At 38.5% G+C, this 19,521-nt stretch overlaps 1 protein-coding gene across 1 annotated transcript; it reads right to left on the bottom strand.

Moving 5' to 3' along the window:
- Positions 1-4,389: 4,389 nt before the first annotated feature.
- On the bottom strand, positions 4,390-5,704 carry LOC128737661 (uncharacterized). Its single transcript, XM_053832339.1, has 2 exons — positions 5,596-5,704; positions 4,390-5,537 (listed from the first exon to the last, which is right to left on the bottom strand). The coding sequence occupies exons 1-2, from the start codon at positions 5,702-5,704 to the stop codon at positions 4,390-4,392; spliced, it is 1,257 nt and encodes a 418-aa protein (XP_053688314.1).
- Between the last annotated feature and the right edge of the window lie 13,817 nt (positions 5,705-19,521).

Below are 19,521 nucleotides of genomic sequence, written 5' to 3' on the forward strand. Positions count from 1 at the left end.
TCGTACGCATCTCTGGGACACTCTCGAGTCCCTTCGAGACGCGACGAGGGTTGAGACAAGGTGACGGTCTATCCTGCATGCTGTTCAACATCGCACTTGAGGGGGTGATCCGACGAGCGGGCATCGAAACGAGAGGCACGATTTTTACCAATGGTACCCAACTTCTAGGCTTTGCAGATGACTTCGATATCATAGCTAGAAACTTTGCGACGGCGGAAGCCAGACCAGACTGAAAGCGCAGTCTAGGAGAATTGGGCTAAAAATAAATGCGTCGAAGACCAAATACATGAAAGGAAGATGCTCAAAGGAAACAAACGCGCGCCTCCCACGGACGGTAACCGTTGACGGCGACGAACTAGAAGTGGTAGAGGAGTTCGTGTATTTGGGATCATTGGTGACCGCGGACAACAACAACTAGTAAGGAGATTCAGTGGCGCATCCAAGTGGGAAATCGGGCCTACTTTGCCCTTCGTAAAACGCTACGACCAGGAAGCGTACGCCGCCGCACGAAGCTAACAATCTACAAAGCTCTTATTAGACCGGTAGTTCTTTATGGACTTGAAGCCGTGACGCTGCTCACGGAGGACAAACACGCCCTTGCCGTGTTCGAACGGAAAGTGCTACGGACGATATTTGGCGGAGTACAAACTGAAAGCGGAGAGTTGCGGAGGCGTATGAATCACGAGCTACAGGCACTGCTTGGGGAGACTCCCATCGTACATCTAGCGAAAGTTAGCAGGCTACGGTGGGCCGGACACGTCGTAAGGATGCCGGACGACTGTGCGACGAAAATAGTCCTCTTCAACAACCCCACCGGCACCAGGAACAGGGGGGCCCAACGTGCACGATGGCTCGACCAGGTCGAAAGCGAGTTGCGACTTCTGAGACGACTAGGAAATTGGCAACGAGTGGCCCAAGACCGAGTTGAATGGAGACGAGTGCTTGAAACAGCACGAGCCACCCCAGCTCTATGCTGCTGAAGAAGAAGAAGTACAAATAGTTTAATTGTCGGAACATTTGAGCGCAAAGTTTGCGGTTTGCGCCGCAAACCGAAAGAGTGTGAATTGGAGTCCCACTCAATAATTGAACTACGTCTCACATCGAAGTTTCGCAATATCATCCAGTTTACCATTCATCCTCATCAAACGCTCCTCCACCTTTAATAAAAAATGATTTACGCTGGACCGCGACAGAGTCAAAGACAAGTCAAACAGAAAAAACATTTTTGTTGTCTTGACAACAAACAGAACGGGAGATGAAAGACGACAAAAACGAAGAAAAGGCGGTGAAATGTAGATGAAGCCACGCCAAAGCAGCCACAAAAAATATGGCATGAAGCAGTCGAGAACAAGCGACAAGAATGTCAAAAACAGACGTTTAAAATCGCCGAACATATGATAGAAAGACTATGAAAAGACAACAAAAACACAGCAGAGACATGCCACAGACATGACAAATACGAAGAAAAGCCACCAAAGAGATGGTAAAAAGACGACGAAAAGACAACGATTTTTTTTTGTTTTTTGTTTACAAGATAGAAATCAAAGTGGTTTATTCGTCTCTTACGACGGTAATATGTCGAAAGGACGACGAAAGCACGATGAAAAGACATGAAAAGCAAATAGACAACAAAAGGGCAGCGAAAAAACGACGGATATATGACGAAGAAGTAAAGATAAGTAGGCGAAAAGACAACGAAGAAAAGACGAAAGATGACAAAAATGCGATGAAAAGACGCTGGAGAAACACCAAGTAATACGAAGAAAAGACAATGGATAGATGCAGAAAGGTCAATGAAGAGACACTAAAAGGATAGCGAAACAGCGACAAGGAATCCCAAAAAAAGGTTACAAAAAATCAAAAAAACGACAGATTCCGAGGACTCGAGTTCAAATCCTAATCCAGCAGAAGTGAATGAAAAAACCAAAACCTTCCTTCGATGACAGCGCCCTATTATAGTCATCCCTGGCTCAGATAACCAGTGCATTTTACTATGATAGTCATTTTTGCACTGTCTATATGCCATATTGGAATAATTTAGAATTCAGCATGAAGGAAGGATGATGAGGGGCCTGAGAATAAACCCATGATAAAATCACTTTGACATCGAATGATCTGATCTAACCTTGCGGCTACAGAGCCCCCTAAACCATTAACATACACGCCTAATAGTCACTACCTTTCCAAACCGCTCCATATTATAAAGTTTGTGTGTTGAAATTGAAAAGAATCCATCTTCTGGAATTTTAAAATGGTGTCAAACGACAAATATTTGACTTCTAACAACCCACCTCGTTTTCATAAATCTATACTGTGATCATGCAAAGCGATAAATGACAATCCGCCTTCTTGAATCAATCTCTAACGACCATACCCGTTCAAAAAATTCAGATTTTACAAATTTGGGGGGTTGACAAAAAGGGAGACAAGTGGTGGAGCAAGTAGATGCATAAGTGGCTGCAGAACAGATGGGGGACACGTTCAAATGCCGAAAAAGGGGTTTGTTTATTGCATTACGAAAATTTCCGTTACAATAATAGAGCTGTGCAAGTGGCTGAGAGACAAAGCGACCCGAGTAGGGGGCTCTCGCAACTACGGACGTGATTTTAACATCCGATAGATCTTGCAGAAATGTCGGGAGTACAATGTGTACACGCATCACATCTTTATTGATTTCAAAGCAGCGTACGATACAGTCGATCGAGACCAGTTCTGGCGGATTATGACCATAAAAGTGAATACGGTTTTCCGGATAAACTATCGCGACTGATCAGTGCTACAATGGATCGAATGATGTATTTCGGGGACAATCTCAAGTCCCTTTGAGCCGCGGCGATGGTTGAGGTGATGGCAGAAAGAGGCTCAAAGAAAACAAACGCGCACCTTCCACGGACGATAACCGTTGACGGCGACCTCAAAAGAATAGCTTATGTGACACTGTTTAGGTCCAATAATTAATTTGTATTGAAATATTTAGGTATACGTTATTCATTCTTCATGACAGGGTGCTCTCAGAGCAAATGTGATTTGACGTACGAAGCGACTTTTATTACTGTAGTTAAACGCACGGTTCTTTCCTCGTAAATCTGCGTGTTTAACTGTGGTGGTAAAAGTTACGTAGCATCGGAGGTCTATTCTACTTAGCAGTTACAGATATTTCATTAAATAAAGGATTTTCAGTCAACTTTCAGCAATAATAAATCATTTCTAGTTCAAACTAGACTATTGCCACAAAGTACTCTTTTCCCATTACGCTGAAATCCTAAGTACCTTAGGCAAGATAAGGGTTTAGCTGAGCTTAAAAATCGATGACATTTAACAACCGCGTTTGACGACCGGCTTCGGTGCAACTGTGACCGACTTGACTGTCAGATAGTCTCTTAACGTTAACTCCAGAGCACTCTCGGATGCCGTGACCGCACTTATTCACTAAAAAAACACTAGCAGCAGCAACAGCAACAACACTTCACTTCAGCTAATTTCTCGACAAAACAAACAACTGATCGACCGCGGTTAGGTAATCAACCGCATTCGCGCCGTCTTCCGTGACACTCGAAAAGACGACAACAATGTCGGTACCGTGGCTGTGAAATGTTTCCTCGTATGCGGGCGAGCGAATTAACTGCGTCGCTGTCACCGTCGCCGTCGTCCGTCGGTGGTTGCTTTGATCGAAAATTTCACTTCACAAACGTCAACTCTCTAACCGCACTACACTATCGTTCATCGATCCGCAGTGACCACCGTGCGGTCCGAATCGCAATTAGGACTGCAGCACTATGGATCTAAAATAAAATCGAAAGCCCCTACCTAGGTAGCGAAAAATCGCATCGGGGACCAGCCAGCAGCGATGCAATATTGCGTTTTTCTTTCTCTGCTCGGTCGAGTGCGAATTCAGATTTGCGAGATTAAAAAGAAAAAATCTCACCAACAACAACGACGACGCGACGGACACACGACCACACGATGGATGGGACAAGGGGGAGTGACATGACATACCAACCAAACCAACCCCGCCAACGGTGCTGACCGCCGACGGTGGGAAAACCGCAGGGAGGGGAGGTTGTGTGCGAATAACTTAAACCCTCTCCGCGTTTTTCGATGCGGTTAGCTCACGAAACTCGTGGTGAAGTGCCAAAAGTAGTTGCTTACGTAGGACTCGGTTTGTGCTACACACAACAGCGTCGTCCTATTTATGTGTCAGCTGTTGATTGCCTCCGGCCAGCTCGTTAGCAGCTCAAACAAAAAAGTATTAAACCGAAACATATTTCAAGTAGGTTTCAACTGTCAGCCACCCACCCACCCACCGATCGTAGTAGCCAATGTTGGATAGATAAACAAAAAAAAACTTTTGATCACAATAAAATCCAGTTTCTTTTAATCTTAACCGATCTATACTAGCAAATTCGGAACATCTAACTGCGATAGATGTCCGATCCGTTTCAAAAACGGATTCACTTCACACGCGTACGAGTAACCCCTGGCCAAATTCGTCCTATCCCAGTTGATCCAGTTAATCTTGTCACTAATGTCATCACACAGAACGTACTGCTGCCGGACAGCTTCCAACGAGGTAAGATGAATATCATTCACTCCGATCAGTACCACTCCGGCCTTATTAACTTCATCGTGCAAAATTTTATAATAAATCAGAGGCGCCGGTAGTCTCTGCGTTCCGTTCGGGTCAAAATCCAGGAAGATTGGCTGCTGATCACCGTTGGCGTCGGTTTGCGTGTGCACCCCGTACGTTCCACCGTAAACGGTCACCTGAAGGTTACGACTAGCGACGAAGGCCCGCGAACTATCCTCGATTCGCAGCCAATTACCGTCGTTAAAGTTCTGCCACTGGGGAGCAGCATTCAGGAACCAGAAAGTCGCATTCTGCTGTGTTCCGTATATGAAATCGGCCCGCGCAGCAATGTGTCCGCGTGCCATGTAGATTCCGGTGTTGACATCCTGCACTAACGCATCCGCTAAGGGTTGCGAGTTTAGAATCAGCGCAATCGTCTGCCGTTGGCGATTGATGGTGTACAGAGTATTGGTTGGAATTCCTGGGAAGAAGCTGCCCTGAATCCAGGAAGGCCGTGGCACTCCCTGCTGGAATCCGTTGTGACGCCGGTGGAACTCATGCTTGACCCAGTGATTCTCGAACGTTACCTCATTGTGGCAAACGTCTAAAATTTTCGGGAACCGAGTGCCCAACTCGAAACCGATTTCGACAATGTTGGCATTGGTTTCGCAGGGTCGGCTGGTCCGGCGAGCCGTACTTGCCCAGTTTTGAGTGCACGAGAATTGACCAAAATGGAACATGGTACTGTCGTAGTTGAACGTATCGTCGAAGACGCACGATACGATGATGGAGTTTTTGCCTGGCGCGACGTTAAATCCATTCTGACAGGCTAGCTCGAGGGTTTCCCCGGCTTCCAACTGGAGCAGCCGATCGTCGGATGCCGGATAGCGGAAGCTTTCCGATCCTGGTATCAGGATCAGTGGCTGTGGGCGCGGTAGCTGAGTATTGATGTTAAGCGTACATGCTGGGGCTGCGATAGGAACGATGCTTACTTACAGTGCTTTGTATGTTCAAAATAATCCTCTTACCTAATTTATTCCACTCGGTTTCCTTCAGTGGAAGCTCCTTGGGAATTTCTCTTGACTGAACCTGGCAGCCCAAGGCCAGCAGTAAGATTAGGCAGTGTAATGTTTTCATCTTATCCCAAAACCAGAACGTTTCGAGTGGTTCAAAGACCGAGTGGAACTGTAGTATACGATGCCTCCGTGCCTTATATATCAACTGACCGATCGATTGACCCCTTCGCGCGTGTTATCAGGCATTTTTGAACGCTGCTCGTGTACGCCGATAGAGATAAGATACACCCACGAAAAAACCGCCTGTTATCATGTCCACCGGCGGACAACGATGCTAGCAGTCACTCATTTTCTACGATACTGTTATTCGTGTAGCAAAACCTAATCACAGGATGTGTTCTGCTTTGGGCAACGATATTTTACTGAACGGTAGTACCCTAATTGTTGTCACAAAAACTTATTAATAGCTTCGCTAATGTCAGTGCAGACTGATATTGCAAGTATTGCTTGTAAACGGTAAACCCATTATAAAACAATTAAACGCCAGCCATTTCCCAATTGATGGCAGACTGTTTGCAGCGATTTCCTATCGTAAGAAACAATCTGCCGTATCAGTTGGCGAAAACTTTAATTACGATACGATTCTTCATGTATATATGCTACATGCATTGTACGTAACGTTTGTCAAAGCAGTAACATTGTATACGTTCAATCCTCAACCGATTTCGGAGTTATTTCTGTGAATTACTATTTTATGAACTATTTTATTAAAACGAATCGAAGTCACACTAAACTAAACAGCAAATAAATTTTCATGATCTGTTTCTACGTTGAACAGTGCTTTTCTGATAGTAATCGGTAGACGGTACGCGCGGATTTTCAACAATTCCCGCAACTTATTCCCGCTGTTTGTCGGTCGTCAGCAATGGCGAAAAATTAAACTTTTTCCTCGTTGCATGTGCTATGGTATTACCTGGGCAAGAAAATACAACAAACTCTTCAATCGTTGTGTGGCCCTTAAAAGGGCCGATTGTTTGATTATCATAACTCCAGCTTGCAATAAACTTGCACTAACGCACTTAGCGTAATTTTCTTTTCGGTAAATTGGAGTACCGATAACCGAGCAACGAACCAACCGGAAAGCCTCAGCAACTATGCGATCTAAAATATCATCGACGGGGCCGTTCGTCTATGGTCTTTTTGTTATAAAAAATTTCATGGTCCATCATCTACATTGTTTGTTCAACATTTGAATTTCAGTCTGAACAAAAGAGCAAAGTTACCAGTGAGCCGTTCGCCTTTTGCTGCCAAAGAAAAATTACGCTACGTATTATTACTGTAGCATTGGTGGTGGATAAATTTGTGTTGCTAAAGAAAACCGAGTGAAAAGCACTAAGTTCCAAGTTGCTTAGGTTTCATCAATTACCGAAAACCGTTCTTTGAAGAACAAACAAATTCTTATATGAAGATGCAAAAGATGTTACTGAAACTTTTTCATTTTATTAAACCAATGGTTTCATTCATTTTGACGCTTGTCCGAACACATTTTCTTGGAGGTGGTATATTTGTTGATTGCTTCTTACCTTCCGAGACGGCCAACTCAACCAGCAGCAACAAGCGATTATTTCTTAAATTCGTCGTAACGTTTTAAAATCCGTCCATCAAAATTTTTCATCGTCCAAACTAAAAATCACAACAATGTTCACGAAGCTAACGCGCATGTATTTGTGTAGAACGGCATGACGAATGTTATTCTGCAAAATTTCTGCAGGTCAGGAAAGTTTTCCTGGCTGTAGAATAACGACAATGCCTTGCGTGAGTTATTTTCATTTATGAATGACGGAAATTAAAACGAAAAGTCGACATTTTCTTCTTTGTCGCACGAAAAAACGTAGGAAATTTGGCTGGTAGGACTTCTTTAATGATAAAAAGCATTTAAATAGATCTCAGCTCACTTTGATTGATCGCGTATGATAGACAACAAACTAAAATATTAGGGAATAACTAGTTTTGCATTGTGTGTCATAAAAATGCTGATATTTTTAATAATTTGTGTTTGATAGGACGGGAATAGAGAGCTTAAATAGAAAAATTGATTTTAACGATTTATTTATAAGAAATAGGATTTTTCTACCTTCGCTGAAGCGATAGACGATATATCTTTCTTCTTCTATATAATAAAACCAAGTTGGTTTGTTTGTTTGTAAGGGATAAACTCAAAAACGGCTTGACGGAACTGCATGTTTCTTTTTTCAGTTGTTGTGTTTTGGTCTGCGTCAGGTTTATACGTAAAAAAAGTAATAAAATTTCACGCGAAAAGCTGGTAAATAATAAAAAACCGGTATTTTACTTTTCCCGCCATCCATTGTATAGACAATGTTTTAGATTGCTATGATTTTTATCAGTGCAAATCAGCCGACCCGCATTCAATATGAAGCAGCGTCGCGACGTTGCTGGGCAAACAAACACATTGATGAAGGTAACTTTGATTGAATGGTTAATTGTGCCGAATTTTCATAGAACATCTGTTCGTTATAACAGTGCTAAACCATTAGCTAGAAATGGTAATCTTTCCAAAATCCTAATGATTATTGCCGAATATTCATTGGAAACATGTGGAAAATGTTAATTTTTCAGTTCTTAGGACTCAACAATTAAGCCGGCTGTCAATTTGTTTGTTGTTAAAGCAAACTCGATAGCTTTAGATAACACCTTATTCCGTTCGCTCTAGTTGATTGTCAAAATGATTATATTCAAACGAAATCTTATTCTTGCTAATTTTACGCTAATGCTAATTTTAATCACGATTTTATGAACTTGCAAGATTAAAAAATAATACACGTTGTATGTCCCAAGGAACAAATTCAATTTTAAGATGCACTTGAAGAGGTTTCCAGCATTTGCTCCTTAAAACCGAATATAAAACTTGCAATTCTACAAATCTGCGATACAACAGCCATAAAACCCTTATAAATCTGGGGAGGCCCACACTAAAGAAGGTTCTCAAGAACATTTCCAAAGGTCCTTTTAAAACTTGTAATTCTTATCGATATGTATTTATAGTGACTTCCAAGAGTCGGTTGAAACTAAAAGAAACCCACCACAAGTGTTGATGATTTTATGGTTATCGTCTCAAAGAACACTTGCAAGACATCATACACTTTTCACAGTCTTAATTTTTTTAAATTGACTAAAAGCTATAAGAGAAAAAGCATTCACAGATATTGCTTTTCCAAAATATATAAATGAAAATTGAAAATAAAAGCAGCTGCTTTGATGTCAATCAATGAGAAATTTTTCATGTCACACTCAGTTTGTCGATGTTTTGTGACATGAAAGTTAGAAAATTTTAACGCGCCGGTTATTTTCGCTAGATTATTTAAAAATTTAATTAATAAAAAAAATTCAATAATTTCATGAAGAAGTTGATAGCTGCCAAATTTTTAACAAATTGCGGCAAAAAGTCTTTTAAGTGTCCGAACATTTATTTAAAAATATAAGATCACTTATGGTATTGTATAACAACATATTTATAAACGCCCATATGCAATTGGCTAAAATTTCAAAAGTAATCAAAACAGTCCTGTTCGCCATTTTTTCAATGGTTTTAACTAAATCAACCTGAAGGCGTTTGTTAGACTAACATTTCTTGCACAAGACAAAGAAAAATTTTCCAAGAGGTCGATAAGTTCATCTATACTTATGGTATTCTTGAAGAAGACAAGTTATGCTTGAACAAGAATTGTTCGAATTACTTAAGGGGACCAAGTTTTTTGCAAGATAATCATAGATAATCACAAAGAAAACGTAAACAAAGTGTCAATGTAAGATGTTTTTTGTACTGGAGATTCACCTACTTATATTGAGTTTAATATTTTTTAAGAACAGCATTTGGAAATATTCATTGTTTTTTGATTTCGCTGATTTTTCATATGAAATCTTGCAAAAGTATCGATTAAAAGATCCATATTTGTTCAATTTTCTCCTGGTTCAGATGCCCATTTTGACAGATCAGTTGTTTACGCTCGAATGTTCTTTCTTCAGAGTATGATTTCTCTTACAAGAATATACGGTTTTAAGACGGTTTTATGGTAGTATTGTTAAGACAAACCAATCTTGCAGAAGAATGTCATAAATTTTTGTCAAAACAGACAGTGTGCAGAAGAATGTCATAAATTTTTGTCATAAATTTTTGTGTGTTTTGTGCTAGGTTTTAAGGAGCGTCGTTTTTGAGCAGAAATCAAGTATCCTTTAAAACCACTTACACACTTAAACGATTCGGTAAAATTTACCGAAATCTAAACAGCTGAACGTTCGGTAAAATTTTTTATTGCACCAAACATTACTAATGATCTGTAAACGTCGATTGGCACCATCGAAATTTTTACCGAACGTTCATCTGTTTAGATTTCGGTAAAATTTTACCGAATTCGGTGCTTTTTGTTAAGTATGTATAAGGTGAATTACACTTATTGATATTTCAGTTTTATGCGTGTCTCTTCAAGTCTCCTTCAATCATATTTCAGAAATGTTAATCAAATAAGATAACATTCACTTGAGGAAAAACATTATAAAACCTGATAGATTTTGCAATGCTCTGATAAAACTACTATAAGAAATGCATAAGACCAATTTGCTATTGGATTGTTACTTGGGGTGTTATGGGTTCAGTTTATCAAATAGCCAAACTGCCTAGAGCTAATTCTTTCACCTCATTTGTCACCAGTGTTGTCACATGTACAGATTTATCTGGAAAAGTACAGATTTTTTCGAATTTTTTGGTACAGATTCTGTACGGTACAGATTACAGATTTTTGCCAAAAAGTACAGATAGGTACAGATTTTTATGAGTGTTAAAAACCCATACACACATACTCATAGTGCTGTTTCATGAAATCAATAGGGAAGCAATTCTTAGTATGTATTAAAACAAAACAAATCGTATTTATGTCTAAGTTTAGCCAAAGAGAACAGACATCCATTCAGAAACAAATTTTTCGGGAATTCTTGGATAAAATTTCAAATTAAAATCACCTAATATGCTAGCGTCACCACCACTATAGTTTCCCTACTAAATGATTCTTTTGATTTGCACACTGACAACCTTTGGCTCCTCTGGCGCTAGTATATATGGACTGTAACCGTTATGCTAGCGCCAGAAGCTAGCTGTTGTGAGTTTAGTGTAGAATTTTATGCGCCTTTAGCGACATCATCACTATACTTTCCCAACTAATTTGACATAAGTTTTATCCAAGCGGGGACCTTTCGCTTGGATGTCTGTTCTCTGTGGTTTAGCAGAGATATGTTCAAACATCATGAAACAAATAAATGATTTGACTCGTGCATTTTTTAATGCTAGCAAACCAAATTTTTCTATGCAATAAATATTTTTAATGGTACAGATTTTGGTACAGATTTTTGGAAGAAAAAGTACAGATGAAAAAGATTTTTGCCCTTCCAGTACAGATGAATATGTGGCAACACTGTTTGTCACATTAATGAATCTAACCAAAACTGGAAACTTTCTACGTTAGGTGCGTATCTAATGCATGTTTATAAATGTTTTACACATTGAATGAAATATACGTAAAGTTATCTGACTGTCAAGTGAACAATATATTTTATGTACTAAACAAATGTAAACAAAATTTTGTATTGGAAAGGAATATTGGCCGGTATAAATTGAAAGTAAAAAAGTTTTACAATGATGGTAACTGTGAGTACTCAATGGCATAACAGGTTTCATGCCAGACGCCATTATAACTCGCACTGTAGAAATCACTCGACGTGGAGTAGCGCTGTGTGAACAAAGTCTACTACCGTCTTACCTGTCCAAGGGTCTGCTGGAGAAGGGACCGATACGCGAGCAATGTTGCCAATGATAATCGCGCACTGTGACAGCTTCACATGACAGCGTTGCGAACACTTTCGTCGTTAAGGGGGAAGTAGAGTGACTATATATAGAGTCCTGCATGCACCTCACATACATGTATCTCACAGTAACCCATTAGAAAAAATTGTATTTGAATATTGTTAATAATTTGTTGTTTTTTTTGACTTCTAATTGGACTTCTTACAAGTGCAAAAAGGCTCATGAAATACCAAAGGAATAAAGAAAACAAAAAACGGTTTAAAGCAAAGCGTATATTTATTTGCATTTTCGTATGTTTGAGGAGCCCAGCAAGGAATGAAATTAACAATATAATTTTGATTGTATTTTAAGGAATAATAAAACCTTTCGGATTAGTATAAGATAGTAACGCAGTTAATTGATTGAGAAAGTAATTGACATTCAGCAATGCAATTCATTCGACAAATTCTTACCAATCGATTGATATATTCAACAGAATTAAAGATCTAATAAATATTGACATCGGATACATATCCGAACTTACACATAAAAATTACTGTGGAAATCAAAACAAAGCTCTGATTACGATAGAGGAAATGTGATCGAAAGTGTGAAAAAATTATTTGTTTAATAAACCAACAATTTGCGTAAAAACCAACATGTAAAATTTCAACCTAATAATGGGCGAATGCTCAAAGGCAAATAGAAAGCGTTTGAGGGCGGAAATGAAAATATAGTTGGTGGCGCAATGATTCTGTTCTCAAAAACTTTTGAATGCATATTGCATATCGTTAGTCGGTTAACCGCAGAAGACGAAATTAGACGCCATCGAATTTACTTTTCCAAAAAATAAATTGACACCCAGCACAACTGTTCAGTACTGCGAATTGAAAAATCGACATTTTTCACATGTTTTTAACGGATATTTGGCAATAAATGTTACGATTTCGTAAAGATTGCTATTTCCAACAAACATTTTATTTGAATAGTAGATTATTCAACCGTTATATAGTCAATGTATATTAATAAACAATTACATATACAGCATTTGTTATACGTTTGTTGGGCTTCTAACTAATTGCTTAACGATTGTAGAAAACAGACCAGAAGGTAGGCTGCAATAGCGTGGATATAGCGCCTTATTTCGCTTTCTGAAATTAGATTAGTCTGCCAAAAAAAATAGTTTAAATCATATAATACTTGAAAATAAAGTTGTGTGGTTGCTTGGCTACTCAATTATACAACTTCAAGCATTTCCAGGTATGGCCACGTGGAGGCGCTAGGTAGGGGCTTGGGGAGGCTAGAGCCATGCCATTGGGTGCTTTTTCCTAGTTGCCTTCCCCATTTCATACCCTTAATCGGCCACTATTTTTGCGTTAAGGCAATTAATTGCATAAGAATAGTCCTGTTTTCAATTAAATTGCAAGTTTAGTTTCAAGCCAAATTTAAGCTCGATTTCAAGTTCTAATTCAAATCTAATTTCGCGCCCAATTTCAACACCGGTTTCAAGTTCAATATTATTGCTGTGGCACTTTTTCCAGGAGAGCAGAGTTGCTAGTAATACCTACTGTATTAATCTGTTATGAACAATTACACTAGTTAACAAAATAAAAAAAAGCGTGAACTCAGTAAGCTGAAGGTGATTTTTCATGTAAAATTGGCCGCTGAATCTGAAAATGAGGTCAGAAAAACTTAAAGTAGGATAGTTTTTGAGATATGCACTAAAGTTGAAATTTTGCTTAATGAAAGAAAGTACATGCACATAAATACAAATTTGTCCGGCTGCGGTGCACCATTTTCAAATCTCTTTTTTTTTCATATTGAAGAGGAGAAAATTTGCTATCGATTAACTGAACTTCATTTTTCTGTAAGAATAATAGTACTGTAGATATTTGAGAGGTGGTTCACAACAAAACAATAAAGACCTCATTTTTTTGGAATAATTTCAACTTTATCAAAGGCTTTAGACAAGATTACGTAGGACTACGTCTTACGGCAAGTTTTGAGATAGGGCGTCATTCCAAAAAATCGAAAAGCACGAGCGTCACGAAAAATGAAAGGTTTTGAGCGCTAATAGCTCAGCGGTTTTCCGATCGATTTTCAATATTCTTACACCAATCGATCGGAAAATCTTCTAAGAATTGACCCAAAAGAAGAAAAGTATGGATTCTTGATGTTGAACTATTGAAAAATTGAAAATAATGAACTTATGTTTTACCAGAATTCTCGCTTCGTGATTGGTTGGAAGATTCTTTACGATGATCTAAACCTATATCAATTTGACATCTGTGCTTGGGAAGTAAGCCAAAGCAAGTGACCAAGTTTCCTCATTTCAACAAGATTTCTTAACACCGCGGTTCAACCTAGACCATTTTGATGTCCTTGCTTGGGAAGTACGCCAGAGAGAGTGTCAAAGCCTCCTCGTGCCAACAGATTTCTTACGAACGCGATTAAACCTAGTCCGATTTGATGTCTGTGTTAGTAAAATATGACAGAAAAAATGACACAAGTTCGTTGTCACAACAGATCGCAAATTCTTTACTGCGAGACGATTAAACCTCGGCGAACTTGATATCTGTGTTGGAAAAATGTGCCACAGCTGTAGTGTTCGGTTATAATACGACTCTGTATGAATACGCATGCTTGCCGTTTCATTAGAAATGTAGTGAAAAGATGTGCTGTTGATAAAATAGAATTGAATTGGTAAAATTCCTTCAACGTGGGAAACCATGGATAATAAAAACAATCTTTAATTTCAGTAAGGTAGCAATAGTAAGAAAGCAATAGTTTGTGTTCTTGATTTTGTTAAATTGTTTTCAAATGCACAATCTTTTGAGAATTGAACGTATGCAATGTTACTACTTTGATAAATGTTATATACAACGCATGTAGCATGTATATATGTTGCATATAGCATGTATACATGAATAATCGAAAGATTACAAGCATGATTACATGCCACTATCACTACAAAGAGACTTACGTAGTCCTGCGTCACCTATTTCTATGATGATTTAGGACCCCTTACCTTTTTAGGAGGGGGGGCTTCCATACAAAAGAAAAATAAATTTCCCAATAACTCCAGAACTAATCAAGGGAATGGAACCAAATTTAGCATGTGGGTGTTTTGGTGGGAGAGTTTTTTTCTATGGTGAATTGAAACCTCTCTCTACTTTAAGAAATTAGAATTGTTTCCAGTTAAATTCTGTGTTTAATTTTTTCCCTGTCCCCGGTTTGAAGTACAAATTAGTTCGAACTTCCTTAAAAATCCAAACTGCAAGATCAGTTTAGTCCAAATTCAAGTATGTTTCAATGCCCGATTTAAACCCAAGTTTCAGCCTGTTTCATTTCGAATTTTAGAATTTGAATTCTAATTTCAAGTTTCAAACGTATTTCCTAGTCTAACCTGAAGACCAATTTTAATCTATTTTATGTGCAAATTTAATTCGAATTAAAATTTCAAGTTGGAGCTTAATGTTAAATCCAATTCCAAGTTTAATTTAATCCCAAATTCCTATCTGGCCGGAAACCCGTTCTTGTGCATTATCTGCCATGACTGTTCGTGCTCGACTGTATCGTATGTTGCTTTGAAATCCACGAAAATATGATGCGTTGGCACGTTGTACTCCTGGCAATTATGGAAGATTTATCGGATAGTAAAAATTTGATCCGTAGTAGCAAGGGGACTTCATAAAACGGAATGTAGCGCCTAGAAACTGTATTGCTTTTCTGGGTCAAGTTGAGGTGTATTTGTAATATGATTAAAACGAAATAGAATAAATAATTTTAAAAATTCGCGGTAGGTTAGTTTGAATGTAATTTGCGTCAAAATTGGTTATAATACTGGTTTCTAGTCTATATGTCTGGAAAGTAGACGAAGACCCGCCGTAGGCGAACCCATCCAGCACCCTAATTCAATCTTCCCAGAAAACATAAATAGAATTTTGCAATATTTACGCATACGTGAAATTTATCTTATGTGAGACACCCATAAAATTATATTATCAAGAAGTGCAATTTGTCCTATAAGCGGTTGTAAACAAAAATATATTTTGACGTAGGACTACGTCTTACGGCAAGTTTTGAGATAGGGTGTCATTCCAAAAAATCGGAAAATGCGAGCGTCACGAAAAATGAAAGGTTTTGAGCGCTAATAGCTCAGCGGTTTTCCGATCGATTTTCGAAATTCTTACACCAATCGATCAGAAAACCTTCTAAGAATTGACCCAAATGAAGAAAAGTATGGATTCATGATGTTGAACTATTGAAAAATTGAAAATAATGAACCTATGTTTTACCAGAATTCTCGCTTTGTGATTGGTTGGAAGATTCTTTACGATGATCTAAACCTATACCAATTTGATATCTGTGCTTGGGAAGTAAGCCAAAACAAGTGACAAAGTCCCCTCATTTCAACAAGATTTCTTAACACCGCGGTTAAACCTAGACCATATTGATGTCCTTGCTTGGGAAGTATGCCAGAAAGAGTGACAAAGCCCCCTCGTACCAACAAATTTTTTACGAACGCGATTAAACCTAGTCCAATTTGATGTCTGTGTTAGGGAAGTGTGCCAGAAAAATGATGTAAGTTCATTGTCTCAACAGATCGCAAATTCTTTACTGCGAGATGATTAAACCTCGCCGAATTTGATATCTGTGTTGGAAAAATGTACTACAGCTGTAGTGTTCGGTTATAATACGACTCTGTATGAATACGCATGCTAGCCGTTTCATTAGAAGTGTAGTGAAAAGATGTGCTGTTGATAAAATAGGATTGAATTGGTAAAATCCCTTCAACGTGGGGAACCATGGGTAATAAAAACAATCTTTAATTTCAGTAAGGTAGCAGGAAAGCAATAGTTTGTGTTCTTGATTTTGTTAAATTGTTTTCAAATGTACAATCTTTTGAGAATTGAAGGTATGCAATGTTACTACTTTGATAAATGTTACATACAACGCAAGTAGCATGTATATATGTTTTTTTTTTCTCTCTTTATTATCGAGATTTTCAGCCGTGGGCTGGTTGTATATATGTTGCATATAGCATGTATACATGAAGAATCGAATGATTACAAGCATGAATACATGCTACTATCACTACAAAGAGACTTACGTAGTCCTGCGTCACCTATATATGCGGTCGTGTCTTGTACACAACCCCTCTGATTTTTACAAATTTTGCACTTTATTTCCTCAGGAATGTTAAAAATAAATTCAGTTTCAGATCAAATTTTTAGTTCAATTGGATTTTGAATTGGAAATGGATTTGAATCCTAATCCTACAAACCAAGGTAAGGTAAAATAGGTAATGCACAAGTTCATGTTACTTGTGCACTCAACGTATACACAAGTCACAGGTAGATAAATTTGTGAAATGCGTAAATTACCTACAAATAATGCCTAAATAGAGTATAAAAATTGAAGCGGCGTGAAATGTTTTCATTACTCTACTAGCAGTCATTCAGTCTAGAAGTGTATTTGACGAGATTTTTTTAAATCCTTAATTTTCGCGGCTAGTAAAGCAACGTTCAACATCATGTTTAAGTTTAAGTTTGTGGAAAATAATAACCAAAATATCTGCCAGAAGCTTGAACAACAGATTGCGTTTCTCGAAACAAGAATAAAAATAGAGAAAGAGCACATTCGACTCCTCTGCGAGGCAAAAAGAGTCGCTACTTACACACCAACAGCATTGATACACAAGGAACAACAGAATTGTCCATCGGCAAAAACCAGCAACAATACAATACATCGAGAGTATACGACAGAAGATTACGACAAATCGGAAATAAACGAAAACTGTCCACCGGCGACGAAGAAAAGGCGAACTGATCACGGCACTGCTGCATTCAACGTAAACCGCGCAAAAGAGGGGGAATTAAAGCGAAAGGCTTATTATCCTTCAGCAATCAACGTGAACAAGCAAATGGACATTGCAATGGAATGCGACTGAAATTAGTTGAACCAAAGGTGCGGTTAGGTTAGATGTAAGATATAGATAACTAAGTAGACAAAAAATGCAAATAAAATTTTAGTAGCAACTTTAAAAAAATGTTTTGATTATTCGGGAATTTTCCCCCTCACCCCTCCTTGTACGCTATAATCTCTGTTTACGGCCATCTCGGACATACGAATTTCCTCGGCGTCCATTTTGAGAATGCCTCGGCGTCCATTTTGAGAAATGTTAGAATATTCTTTCTTAAGCGCTTTCTTGTTTTTCTACAGTCTTTTGCAATAGTGGAAGTGAATTACACTGCCGTAATGGCCAGTAATGCCTTCGTCAGAATCCAAAAAGTCTCAATTAGCCTAGCCTCGAAACAGTTTGAAGAAGTGGTACGACTCCACGACGGCTTTTCTTGTGTAAATTTTATGGGAGACGCCAAGCCTTCGGTTTCCCGTCGAAGGCCCCAACTACGCGGATGTAATCCGTAACAGTATACGGACGACTGTTTTCTCTAACAATATTTTTGACGATACATTGCATTTATGATTCTGACATAAAATTCACATCAATCAAGGTTTTCCAAAGTGGCGAAATTTCGGTTAAAATACACACCTAAATAATTAATATAACGAAAAAAATATACGGCACACCGATCGCGATAGAAAAATGGTTGTGTCCATAAGGGATGGTTCGATCACTTTGACTCAATTTTGATTCATTTGACAGTACCGTTTCAGCCGAGCAAAATTTGACAAAGTTCTGTATGATACATTTGTGGAACTAGTTATTATCTACAATTTTGCTGAAAAAAGTTTTGCTGTATCTTTTGTGGTTATGATGCTACAATGCTAGTATCTCATTACTGTCTAAATGAACGTTCGTTTAGTCACTAATGAAGTACTAGCAGTGTGGCGCCGTAAATACAAAAGATACAGCAAAGCTTTGTGCAGCAAAATTGTAGATAATAACTAGTTCTACAAATGTGTCATACAGAACTTTGTCAAATTTTTCTCGGCTGAGACGGTACTGTCAAGTGAATGTGAATCAAGTCAAAGTGATCGAACCATCCCTGGTGTCCATATCTCGTTTCTCAAGCTCAGTATTAAAATTAAAAATGAGCAACTGCGTCTCTTATCAACGATAGTACCACCACCAGCTGAACCAGCGATAGAATTCGCCCAAAATGAACCGCCGACTCAGGTGAACTTATTCTTATTCTTATTCTTATTAATACCAACACAGCCACAATAAAGAATTCTTGGAAATAATTTTAATTATTTCTAATCATAGAAATATTTCAAAATATTTTCTTGTCTGTATTAACATTTGCAAAATGTCAGAGATATATGCAAATGTTTAATCGGCCAGGCCCACTGTGAAGTATTGCCGCAAAGAGGATTATGAGAAATAAATCTTGTGTCAATAAGTTATTCATACATAGATGCATTTCAAAATCAACAGGGAAAGAAGAAACGGGGACGTCTCGTACCAAACGTTTCTGATTAACTGTAAATTAGTTTCGTTGGGAGTATCTTTGCTAATAAAGGTTAAATGATACTCCGGACCCTCAGGGATGACTTATGGCATTTAGACCAAAAGCCCGGCTGCAATTGGCCAAGGTTATAGCGCCTTATTTCGCTCTCTGAAAAGAGATAAAACTTACTTGCTACCCGAAAATTACAAGCTATCGAAAATAGATATATATAATAATCCTACAAATTTGTGTATAAAACTTGAGATTATATAAAGCAAATGGAACTTTCTCACCGAATTTCCCTCACTTCTCAGTTTTTTAAGGAGCGATTCTGTTATCTTAATTTGGCGAGCAGCTATTTTGTCCAAAGACCGTCAATATTGTGGCACACAGAACTGTATTATATCCTTCTTGATCCATCCGGCATCTCTTAATGGGTAACAGTAGGCTGGAGTTGCTACCTTAGCAACGGCTTTCGATATAAATTTATGCATAAACGTCTTTTCACATTCCTCGACTGGTTCCAGTTCTCAATCCAGACATCCCGTCTGTTATCACTAGTTGCTGCTAGAACGCCTTTTTATCAGAAAACCTCTCATTGAAACATATTTTTCCCTAGAGACCGCGCTGCTCTGTTCTTCCTTTATTTGCCAGCACAACTGCTGATTC

The sequence above is a fragment of the Sabethes cyaneus genome, chromosome 2 (genome assembly GCF_943734655.1).
Source record: "Sabethes cyaneus chromosome 2, idSabCyanKW18_F2, whole genome shotgun sequence".
NCBI lineage: Eukaryota > Metazoa > Arthropoda > Insecta > Diptera > Culicidae > Sabethes > Sabethes cyaneus.

Excerpts from the sequence above, each read along its gene's own strand:
- LOC128737661 (XM_053832339.1), bottom strand. The coding sequence starts at position 5,704 with ATGAAAACATTACACTGCCTAATCTTACTGCTGGCCTTGGGCTGCCAG. Across the intron at positions 5,538-5,595 it reads AACCGAGTGGAATAAATTAG|CCCCAGCATGTACGCTTAAC; the intron begins GTAAGAGGATTA and ends TTCCTATCGCAG.